The 12,141-nt window shown below is 39.2% G+C and overlaps 1 protein-coding gene across 3 annotated transcripts in view; it reads right to left on the minus strand.

Annotated features, from left to right (window-relative positions):
• PLCB2 (phospholipase C beta 2) overlaps window positions 1–5,443 on the minus strand; it is a 70,168-nt gene extending 64,725 nt beyond the window's left edge. For 2 of the 3 annotated variants that reach the window (XM_083350126.1, XM_083350128.1), the window contains exons 1-3: window positions 5,089–5,443; window positions 3,103–3,189; window positions 1,492–1,569 (exon numbers count right to left, since the gene is read on the minus strand). In XM_083350126.1, coding sequence (XP_083206252.1) covers window positions 1,492–1,569; window positions 3,103–3,189; window positions 5,089–5,172 — 249 coding nt within the window. In that variant the 5' untranslated portion in view covers window positions 5,173–5,443. The remainder of the gene's footprint in view (window positions 1–1,491; window positions 1,570–3,102; window positions 3,190–5,088) is intronic. The other variant, XM_083350127.1, reaches the window with a different exon arrangement.
• Between the last annotated feature and the right edge of the window lie 6,698 nt (window positions 5,444–12,141).

Below are 12,141 nucleotides of genomic sequence, written 5' to 3' on the forward strand. Positions count from 1 at the left end.
ATAAAACCAAATAGGGAATTTAGAAGGATTAAATGATTGACTATAGGCCTCCACCAATATCAGTTCCAATAAGACTGTAGAAGTTCTGGACCACAGGTCTGCAACCCATGCCTCCGGAGCTGCATGCGGCTATTTCAGCCGTCTCCTGCAGCTCCCAGTCCTCTGCCATGTGCAGTCCAAAAAAAAAAAAAAAGTGGGACTAAAAAAGTTCAACCAATCAATTCAAATATGCAGGGTAGGTGCATATCTCGCCTTGGCTCCACTCTTCAGTCAAACCCTGTTCTTCACATGCGCGCATGTACGCGCATGCGCACACATTTTTTGTGGCTCCCAGTTTTTCCTTTTGTGAGGCAACCAGTTCCGAGTGGCTCTTTCACTGTTTCAGGTTGCTGACCCCTGTTCTGGACCATGCAAGTGAAACACTGAGTTCTCCTCAGTTTCATAGATTACAACATTTCTGAGATTTCTTGTAATGTTGAGAAATGTTTCTTTTTCCTATCCAAAAAAACTTTTCCATTTCAATATTTCCCAGGAAATTGTTACTTCCTTGCAGTTCAGTTAAGGGTTGCTTACTTGATGTACCTGAATATAAATATAATGTAATAAAGAATATAATAACACTGATTATTGATGGATCCTGGTTCACAAAATAACTATCCATCATTGGTCTGAATTCCAGATATAAAATTTCATTGTTTTTGTTGTATCAAATGATAATGCCAAAACTTTTCAGCTTCTCCAGATTACCAATATTTCTGGCTGAAACATTTCAGAGTATTCAAACTGTTCTGAGCATAGAATCTCCCCTGCCCCCCACTTCAAATTTTGTTGTTTTAAATATTTGATGTGAGTAGTCTGTGTTGTTTGTAGCATATAACAAAAATGAATTTTTAATCTTATTTTCTAATTGTTCAGAATTAATGTCTCTGATACTCCTTTTGGCTCAGATGAAAGCAACAATGAGAATCTGATAGATGTCTTATGCTTACTCCAACGACTTAACATCTTGGTAGAACTCCATTTTAAAAAAAAATCAATTATTCTGCAAAATGTTAATCTCTTAAGAGGCAGATATTAAAATACCATCTAAAATTAGCTGAAGTGTAATTGCTAAAATTCACAGTCAGAGTCCCTAGAGCATGGTCTGCAATTGTAACAAGGTCTACTGATCCACCAAAACAGAAGAACTAAAAATAATATATTCTAAAACAATTTTAATGTGCTTATTTAAAAAAAGGTTTTCTACATTTTAGATTTTAACAATGCCAAATATTTCTAATATATATGCTTTATAATGCCTTCCAGTTTTAAGAAGAAATATTTTTTAATATCTGAGGATCCTAAATTAAACTCTCCAGCACAGATTATACAGTATGCTGATAATTTACAGATCATGGTTTAGAGAACAGCTATGAAATATGTCAGGAGTGTGAATTGTTTCTGAAAACATTTATATGGTGTATACTGTGGCTTCTGGAGGTCAGGACCTACCTTATTTTGAAATGTCCAATACAGATAAAATCCCTTTGGATCCACCCGTAGAATGACAGGAAAAGCATTAGCAGACTCCTGGGAGAAAAATGATGCATAGTTCAAAAATCTTAATTTATTCGTTTTTTCATTTATTTAGATAAGAAACAAAGAAAATGAATATAGATAGTCCTCAACTGACAACCATTTGTTTAGTGACCATTCAAAGTTACAAGGGAATTGAAAAAGTGACATGACCATTTTTACCACTGTTGCAGCTTCCCCACAGTCATGTGATCAAAATTCAGAGAGCATAAAATGTGGTTGGCCCCGACTGTCCATCCAGGTCATAGGTAGCCCCCCAGGTGCGTCCATTGTAACTTTAAACGGGCACTAAACAACCAGTTATAAGTTGAGAATTTCCAGTACATCTGAGGTCAATTCCTGACTTGTTCCATGTTAACAACTTTATTGTGCATTATCTGAAACTCTGAAATTGTCTTAATTCAGAATACACCTTTAATCTTCTAACACAGGGGTCCCCAACCCACAGTCCGTGGACCAGTACTGGGCTGCAGCATGCCAGGAACCGGTGCGTACAAGCAAGGAAAGCCCCATCTGTGGGATGCAGGCAGCACACAAAACCACGCCTCCTCTGGTCCAGGGAAAATCTTCTCCCCACGTAACCGGTCCCTGGTGCCCAAAAGGTTGGGGACCTCTGTTCTAATATACATATTGTCATTGTACCATATAGTATAAATGCCATGAGAAGATTTGCACTGATCTGCTTCAATATGAAAGGCTGAGATGGCATTTCATCCAAAGAAAAATTTACAGCTGACTTCTGCAAAAGATAAAGTCGTCCCAACAGCTTATGTCCAAGTGACAGCTTGTTCCAACTCGAATCTAAGCAATAAAACTCAAATTGGTGGTTGGTGGATTAACAGAGACGATGCTACCACCATATCCATTTGCTTGTTGTTTGCTTATTTAATGTTTTATATCAATATAAACAATGTATTTGTATTTTTATATTTATGAGTTTAATTACAAGCTGCCCAGAGAGACTTTGCAGAGTGACTGGTATATAAATTTAATTAATTAAATAAATAAACATGTTTGCATAGCTGGTCCATGAACAGGAAACAAACAACCTAGCTATTCTTGAAGCACTTGTTCCCAATTTGGATACTGCTGCTAGTAGCAATTTTAATACATAACTCAAACAGATATAAATAGAGAAAGAGACAGAGATAGTGAGATAGAAATACGCTGATTCAGCCTCCTCATTATTGAGCAATGATAATTCTCAAGAAGTTTGAAGAAAATGTAGATACTATATTCAGTTACATTCTTGTACACTGGGTGCATCTTCTTGATTATCAAGGGTATTAACCATTTTACTATTTTTTGCTTAAAAGAGGACAGCCCTCTGCTTTTAGGAATGTATTCTTGATTTCAAGGGCTGTTAAGTCTGAGTCAAGTTTATTGATAGAAAGCATTAACACAGAAGAGCAAACATTGAGAAGTTGCCATCCACAGTCATAACACATTGTAACATCCAGCACTTGAACACACTCTTTCCCACTATGATAAGATGTGCTGCATTTCTGTACAAATTATAATCATTACTTTTAAAATTGAATCTTTACACTCCATCAGCAGATGTAGCCTTTGTGCAAGTCTGTCCTCTTCTGCCCTCTTTCGTGAGAATTTTCTCTTTAGCGGAAAGTACACCAAGTACAACCATGCCAGCATTTAGCAATGTTATGCAAAGCACAGAAAAAAAAGCAATCAGTAAGTAAAGGAAATAAAAGGCAGAAGATAAGAAAAAAGGGAGCATAGCTAAATCTAGTTTACACAAAAACATTCATTATAGTTTCCCAAAGTTTTCTATCCTTGTAAGCTAGCCTTTAGCATTTTATCATATCTAAACACCAATTCATACATTTTTTTGCAATTTACATTTTACATCTCTCTTTTTGGATTTCATCCAACCATAACATTCTTGGTCCTCAACTCACACTTCTTTCTTGCATTTCTTTTGCATTTAGTCCTCATCCATGCTATCAACATTATCAAATATTTATTATTTGCCACAGACCATTTACTACTCACAATCATTCTACAAATTTTACATGTCTTAAAACTTCTCCAGCCATTTTTCCATCTTTAGACAGCATTCTACCAATGTATACAGTTTCATCAACTAGCTAATTCTTTGTTACAGGTGTATAACTTAAAAACATTCAGCATCACTTGGCTATTCCCTATCCAAGCTATCCTCTCAATCACATTATGCAATCTAAGTAATATGCATTGCAAAGCATTTGAGTTCTCAGCCAGCAAAATGACATAGTCTTCATAAAAAGGCACACACACTTTCACATTTGTAACAAACATACATCTAATGTCCACACAGGCATCCCTTATATATTTGTTCATAAATACATTAAACAACCAAGGTTCCATCACCTTTTCTATTCTCTGTACAGTGTTGAACAATTCACTAAGCATTCTATTTATTAAATACATGCTTTACTTACATCATATACTGCTTTGTGTCATTCCACAGCTAACCTTCCATACTGTCCCTATGGAGATTGTGTAACTGGTAGAAAACTTAGATAATTTACTACCCTTTTGGGAATGTGTATTAAACTACACTAGTAGATTCAAGGGAATATGTTTAAATGTCAAAGATGTGAATGTAATATTGAATTATATACCCAAATACTGGAATTTGATTGTTTATCAAGTTTGGAGAGTGAAGAGGCAAAGAGAACTACCGTATATTAAGAAATTGGAAAATTTACTGTATATTATTCCAGATGCCAAAGAATGGTTGTTGGACATGTGTGTTCTACTTGTTTTGCAAAAAGCAATATTTTTTACCAATCACAGGATGCAGCAATATACTTTTTACTGTTGATATTTTCTGCAAAATGAACATTCAGCAATCTTGGAATCTGCGGAAATATGAAGAGCCACAATGGAGTCCTTGTTGACTAACAGACTTTAGTTATGATCATTTAAACACAGAGCTTTTTCCATTTCATCTAAAGCATGATTCATATCAATGCAATCCTTTTGTGCTTTCTGCCAAATTTTGTGAAGTATTTGAAAATTGCACTTAATCTTAATTTTACAAGTTGTATTAATAAGGAACTAGTAAATTGGGGTGCTGAATAAATAGCAGGCATGTAACATCACATGACCACAGATTGATATGACCACATGTCAGTAAGTATAACATCTTTAAAAACGTACTTATTAACAGGCCTCCACCAAAAATCTCTTAATCTCTCTGTCAGGATGATACAAAAGGAACCAATTCATCAATCCAGGGATAAATTTGACAGTACTGTACTGTATATCATCTCAGTCCCTTTCTAGGGGCTATTAAAGGCTCTGCTGCTCTACCTTCCTGAAAAAAGGCAGAATTGGAACCAGAGATTGTCCTCAATTTGCTAAGACACTAAAGCCATCTTAACCCACAACCATGGATGTTCATTGCACCATTGTATGCATTACACCACGCATGTGACCGAGAGACTCTAAATGGGTCTGGTTTTGCTCCCATGTCCATATCAAAGCAAGAATTGTCATGGTACTTACATCATCCCACCTGATAAAGCGTTCACCTTCAATCATGTACTTCTTCACCTTAGGAGGAGTCAGGATGGGAGTAAGCACAGACATTTTGGCATTCCCCCCACTCCAAGGTTGGACGGGGAGGTTGTCTCTCTTCACTTCCTCTGCCTCCTTGCTGCCTTTTGGAGCTTCTCCTCACATGGTGCTCACTGTTATTTCAGGAACCAATATGCTTTATAGGCAGGGGAAACTCTGCAGCGGCTTCCAGAGACAAACACTGAGCTCCTGATCTGCATAGGCAAACGATGGGCTTTCTAAAGCACACAGGTAAACGCTGAAAAATCCAGAAATAGCGGGCTAGGTAGACAGACGTGATCAACAGGAATCATAAAACTGCAGAAAAGAAACCAACTAGCAAGGGTTTCCTGCTTCTCAACTTCCTCATTGAAGCTTCTGCTTCTCTCCTCAGCAATTCAGAAATTATTTCAACATTCCTTTCTGAGACTTATTCATTTCTCAAAATTAAACATTGTGGCAGAGAATTCAGACAGTTCTTCTCAATACTCAGGGAATTAGAGGATTTGTAGGTCCAATGTATCCAGAGAGTATGACACTGGAAAAAGGCAAGATACTTGGTTAACTGGCTGCTCTGTTTTTCTTTGAGAAACTGAGTCATCATTGTTCCCTTCCGTTATTAAATGTGGTCTCTTCACAGAGTGTGGCTACTGTTTGCCTACTCAGTGTTTCTCAAACTTGGTAACTTTAAGATGTGTGGACCTCAGCTCCCAGAATTCCCCAGCCAGCATGGTTGGCTGAAGAATTCTGGGAGCTAGAAGTCAACACATTTCAAAGTTGCTAAGTCTGAGAAACATTATAGCAATAGCACTTACACTTATATATTGTTCCATAGTGCTTTATATACTCTCTGAGTAGTTTACAGAGTCAGCATATTGCCCCCAATAATCTGGTTCTTCATATTACTGACCTCAGGATGGAAGGGTGAGTCAAACTTGAGCCTCTTAGGATTGAACTCCATGTTGTGGGCAGAGGTAGCCCACAATACTGCATTCTAACCACTGTGCCACCATAGTTCCTCGTTATGTTAGATCAGACATGTCAAACTTGTGACATCATGTGACGTGGCACAACGGAGCTTTTTCTCTGTTGCCAGCAATGGGATGGGCACGGTTTTGGGATGACGCGTCCGGCCCGTGGGCCGGCAGTTTGACACCCCTGTGTTGGATGAAGAGAACTTCCCAAATCCCTATATTCCATATCTCTAACACAATCCCCCTATAAAATATACTATTCTTGTTATTTCTTTAGAGGCTATTTCTACTTGTCCTGTATTATTCAAGAACAGAAGTGATAGGGTGAGCTATTTTTAAGCTATGTTAGCTTACACTTCATAACATGGCCTTGAGCCTTCATGAATTTAATTTAATAGAATAACAGAATAACAGAGTTGAAAGGGACCTTGGAGGTCTTTTAGTCCAACCACCTGATCATCTTTGTTGCTCTTCTCTGCACTCTTCTCAACATCTTTTTTACATCGTGGAGACCAAAGCTGGATGCAGTATTCTTAGTGTGGTCTTATGAAGGCATTATAAAGTGGTATTAACACTTCATGTGATCTTGATTCTATCCCTTTGTTAATGCAATCTAGGACTACATTGGCTTTATTTATATAGAGTTGCAAAAATTCAGATGACTATAAAGTGACAGGAAAGAATTTCTGAATCTCTTTGCTACATCAAATGATTTATTAACTGCAAAAAAATACACCAGAAACTCCTATCTGGTAGTCCTAATATGTTTTTGGAGATTTGTTTTGTTTTCCCTGAGATTTTTCTTGCTTTCCATTCACCATAAACATTTTTCCCTCTCCATGAAGCCATTCCTATTTTAAAAGAAAGGATTCCAGGCAGTGGTGGGATTCAAATATGTGAACCACTGGTTCTCTGTGTGGATTCTGCTTCTGGAAGTCCATTCTGGGCCTGGGCCTCTGAGGCCCAGAAAGGACTTCCAGAAATGGCGTCCATGCACTTCTGGTGGGCCATTCTCAGCCTTGCAAAAATGGGCTAGGGCTTCAGGAGCACCATCCAGTTGTGGGATTCAGCTGGTTTGCCGAATTCAACAAAAAATTAGCTATTGGTTCTTCCGAATTGGTGCAAACCAGCTGAATCCCACCACTGATTCCAGGTATCACATAGTTAACACATTTTTAAAAATGTATTCGCTTCACATTATGTTTTGCACTTTACCTTTGATAGATATTTACATACCACTTTCACTTTTAACATCAGAGGGTTCAAAGCAGGCTCAAAGGTTACCTAGTTTGACTTCCATCAATATAAGACAGAGATCAATGTCTGGCCTCTGCTTAAAACAAAACAAAAGCAAATTAGTTCATATTACAGCACAAGATTTACGTTTACAAAAAAGAAGGTGACAGAAGACAAACATGATTTTTTTAAAAGTCTGCTTTGCAGAGTTATAAAAATAGGAATCTTCATTATAATTTTCACTGAAACTGGAGGGGAATAATGTGACCGGATGATCCATGTGTCTCCTCTAACTGCTGCTCACATCTATGATGGAGCAACTGTTTACCTCAGTTATGATTGCTTTTCTGCTCACCTCATATTTTGGCTGACTTCACTTGCTAATTTATACTAATGCTGGATTCTTCAGAATTCTAAATCAGAATACGTCTTAGCTCATCTTAAGGTACCAATCTTTTTTGTTTTAGAAAAAGCAGCCTGCATCCATGTTGGTGGATAAATTTCTACATGAATGCTTCCTTGCTGTGAAATACAATAAAATACAACCACAAGCCAGCAAATCCTCTGTTACAGTGGAAAGGCTGTTGAAGACAGCCAGTCCTCATTTCATGTTGCTGCCAGAGCTGGGACTGCTTGCCAAAGGAAGAAGTAGACAGGTTTAGTCATGCAAAGAGATCCCCAGCATAGTTGGTAAACTTGAGTTTGTGGTTTAGTACATTATGTCAAGTGGACCAGATATGGTCTATTAGCATATCATGGTTAAGTAAATAATGATTTCATGTACTTTACAAGCTATGCTTTGAAGCCTTTTGCTGTGCAATCCCCTGCATGATTCTGCAAAGTCTGAAAACTGCACACAGCTCAAATTAATTCTAGTGAGTATTTCCTGCAGCAAAAGGGAAAAAAAACTTCTTTTACTTTAGAAGATGATTCAAGTAATGGAAAATCTCTCCCTCATTTACATGAAAGGTTTTAAAGTAGAAATTGGATAGAAGTGGCATGAAGTAGAGATGATTTGAGTATTCCTTCAAAATCTGTGAATTTAACATTTTTAGCAATGAAAACACGAAATTTCAGCAAGAAAAAGAGATAATATTCATAAGAAAGTTTCAAACTAAACAGGAATGGGCTTGTAAAAATGGCAGTCACTGCGGCTGTTTTGAATAAATCGAACAGAAGGCTTGCTCTAGAAGCCAACTTGCTGTCAAAATATTTCCATGTGCCTAAACTGAGATTTAAGAATCATTTCCTCCTATGGAAAACAGTTGTTATTTGACTACCTGTGGCTGTGATCTACATACTGTGCAAATCATCAGACATATCAGAAGCTTTGAAGAGGAAGGGAGGAAATGGAGAGTGCTTACCCTTCAGAACAAACATTTCACTAAATTCCTCCCATTTTGTGGGATCAGGCCTGGGGCTGCCAGTTCTGAACTGCAAAAATTCAGAACTCACAAAGGGCAGCAAAGATATATAGTGGCCACTTAGCCCTGGCACCAGTAAATCCTTGCCCTGATAGTTTTTGACTTGTGGTTTGTCAGACTTGAATGACATTAAAAAAAAAAGCACAAAAGCTTATTACATCTGTCTCTGTGCATAAACAGGCTTATTTCCACTTCTCTATCCCTGACCAGAAATTCCTACATACTGACAAAGTGATACATACAGTATTATGTATCTATGAATTTAATTGTAGCCTAGAAAAAACCCTTTTCAAGGTCTAGTTATCCATGCTTTCATTATCTGAGGTTCTTAGGCTGGAAGAGAACCCACACAAATTAAAAGGTATATGTTTGGTAAATTGTATTTGTCATCCCGAGAGCTATATTGTATCCTCCTGTATGCACAGATATACAAGGAAGTTATACATACACAAAACATAAGTGAGATGTCATTTGCTATCGTAGTTGTGGCTTATCACACACACACAAAAAACAATGCTTGGATAGCTTGGGGGGGGAGCAGCTCAGCTAGGAGGATCCTGAATTAAATTTCTCCCAGAAGATGTTATGAAAAGAATCTGCCTGTATCCTGAAATGCTATCCTATTATTATCAGAGCTATTTCATAAAAGAACTGTTCACTACCTCATTTACAAGGGACTTCTCAAAGTCTTATCTGTAACCTCCAGAGCTGTTGTACAGTGGTGAACAATTTGTTAATGGGATTGAAGGATGGCATGCTTAAATGCATTGGGGGTGGTCATCGTGTTTATTTTGATTAATCCATTCAATTTAAACTCTACCAAATTTAGAATGTGCATTGCTCCCATCTACATTTTGGACTGCAGGCACAATTTTCCACTTAAGGACACCCTCTGCCCCAGTGGTGGGATTCAGCCGGTTTGCACCACTTTGGCAGAACCAGGCCCAGAATGGCCTTCCGGAAGCGGCATCCACACAGAGAACCGTTTGTTCGCATATTTGAATCCCACCACTGCTCTGCCCTCAACATGATTGCGCATCCTTGCATTATCACTAGGCAACTTTCTGGGCTTTTCTGATATTAATAATTCTGGTTTTCTCTGTAGCTTTGGCCATTATTAAAAGGCACAGTGATAAAACATATACAGTTTTAAGGCAACTCTGGTGACTTTTTTTTCCTGAATACCTAATAATTGGGTGGGTATACTATATGTGGCAAGAGTCTTATGATGAAATGAAGTTGCTGATTTCAACAGATATCCACATTGCCCTGAACTGTATAGTGAGAGGGGAGGATAACCAAACTAAAGAGGAAGAGTTGCTCTATCTTAAGGGTAGAGGAAGGGTATTTAGGGGACAAAAAGTTTGGGGTCTTATTATATTTTAAGTTAAATGTGATCAGGAAATGGGCTGGTCACCTAGCAAGAAGAACTGGTGGCAAGGCAGTCATAGAATAGATCCCACGATAAAAAGAGGCCTTCATCCTGCAGTGAATAGACCAGGTCAAACTCAATTTCACCAAGGGCCGCATCAGTATTACGGTTGCCCTAAGGGGGCCGGGTGGGTATGGCCAGGGTGAGCGTGGCCTACTGGGTGGGCAGGGCTAGAGTGCGTGTGGGCTACTGGGTGGGCGTGGCCAGCTCTACATCATTCGCATCAAGGGTGCCTATGGGGGCCTGGGCAGGAGTGGGACAGATCTGAGGGTCTCTGTCAGAAGGAGGGTGCAAAATCTCGAGCAGTGATGAGAGAGACGGTGGCTTCAGTTCAAAAGTTTTATTTAGCTCAGCCTGGACAGGGGAGAAACAGTACAACGAGCCTTTATATAGGCAACTGTCAAACTTAACAACGAATCAGGGACGGGTGTTTTCCTGCCGAGGGGCATGCCCAATGATCAGCTGGCAGCTTTTGACATTCCCCTAGTGATAGCGCATGCGCCGCTGGGCCGGGGAACCCCGTCAGCTGGCTGGCGCTTCAGCTGGGAAACCATGTAATCTAGCCGGGGTTTTGACAGCTAGTGGCTGTCAGTTGGCTGGCGGATCTGCGCTTGCGTGAGTTTTGACAGCTCGGCTGCTGCTACGCATGCACGGCTTTTGACAGCTGTCAGTGTCAACGGCGGGGTGCGCATGCGTGTTGGGGCCGGCTGCCTTTTGACAGCTGTCAGTGCAGCCACGTGGACCGGTCTTTGACAGCTGTCATTTCTGCGAGGAATACAGAGGGTCTCTGGGCCAGGGCCAAGGCAGTGGGGGCCGTTCCCTCACTGTTTCCAGGATGGCTTCGCGGGCCACATGAAACCACTTCGTGGGCCAGATCTGGCCCCCGGGCCTTGTGTTTGACATGTCTGGGATAGACAATGGCTAAAATGATTTTATGTAAGGAAAATGTCTCTTACATTTCTGGATCTGAATTATACTTTCTACTGCTGTTGAATGAGGTTTTATCTGCATTTATATTTATCCACAGGTCCTTGCCCATCGTATTTTCTATCTTTTTCTTAATGGCATTGCCCTCCCCTTCTCCTTAACCTATGAGTAACACTATGTTAAATTATCATTAGCTATTCAGTACTGAATAACTGTTTCCCCCATTATTCAAATGCTAACCAATAATAGCCTCAGGGTGTATAAAATCAATTATATTTCATCGCCTAATACCTAGGAAGCAAATCAGATGACTAATAGTGAACTGATCAGAGAGTACATATTGAGTAGGATGTGAAAATGTAGGCCCTTCCCTTTAATGTTTGGCTGTCGTGCTTCTACTCTAGGGGTGAGTATAATGGTGTATAAAATGTTAGGAAAATTATTTGGCATGCATTGCTGAAAAAGAGGACTCTATGGATAGGTCTGTGTGGTCACTAAAATTAAAACTCAATTTACTTTATCAATCTGGAGAACACATTGGAGTCAGGGCTGCCCTGTATTGGTAGGCCATAGTTTTCGGCAAGAGTAACAGAAAATGACACTTCATTCTTCTCTAGCCACACTTAGTACATGAAATTTCAGGATTATGAAAATAACTGATATTGATTACTGTTTCCAGGAAAACTATATGGATATCTCCCTGTAATCACCAGGATTCAAACTTGACGTGAAGAAGGTAAACAAAAATTCAGAGCAGAAATCATCCTTGAGGATCAGTTGAGCTGATTAATGCAGTAACTCTACACCACTCTGGGATGTTTGTGGTTTTCTCAGTTTTATGCAAGATTAAAATCACACCACAGTGAAATATAGGCAAAAGCAAGAACTCCTCAATAAACGTGTTCCTTCTGAAGAACTGCTGTTGGTGACTCATCTTCCTTCCTTTTTTTTTAAACAAGTGTTTGGCAGAATGGGGTGTAGGAGGAAGGGCAGTGAAAGCAATGTAGGA

Source organism: Vipera ursinii (genome assembly GCF_947247035.1).
Source record: "Vipera ursinii genome assembly, chromosome: 1".
NCBI lineage: Eukaryota > Metazoa > Chordata > Lepidosauria > Squamata > Viperidae > Vipera > Vipera ursinii.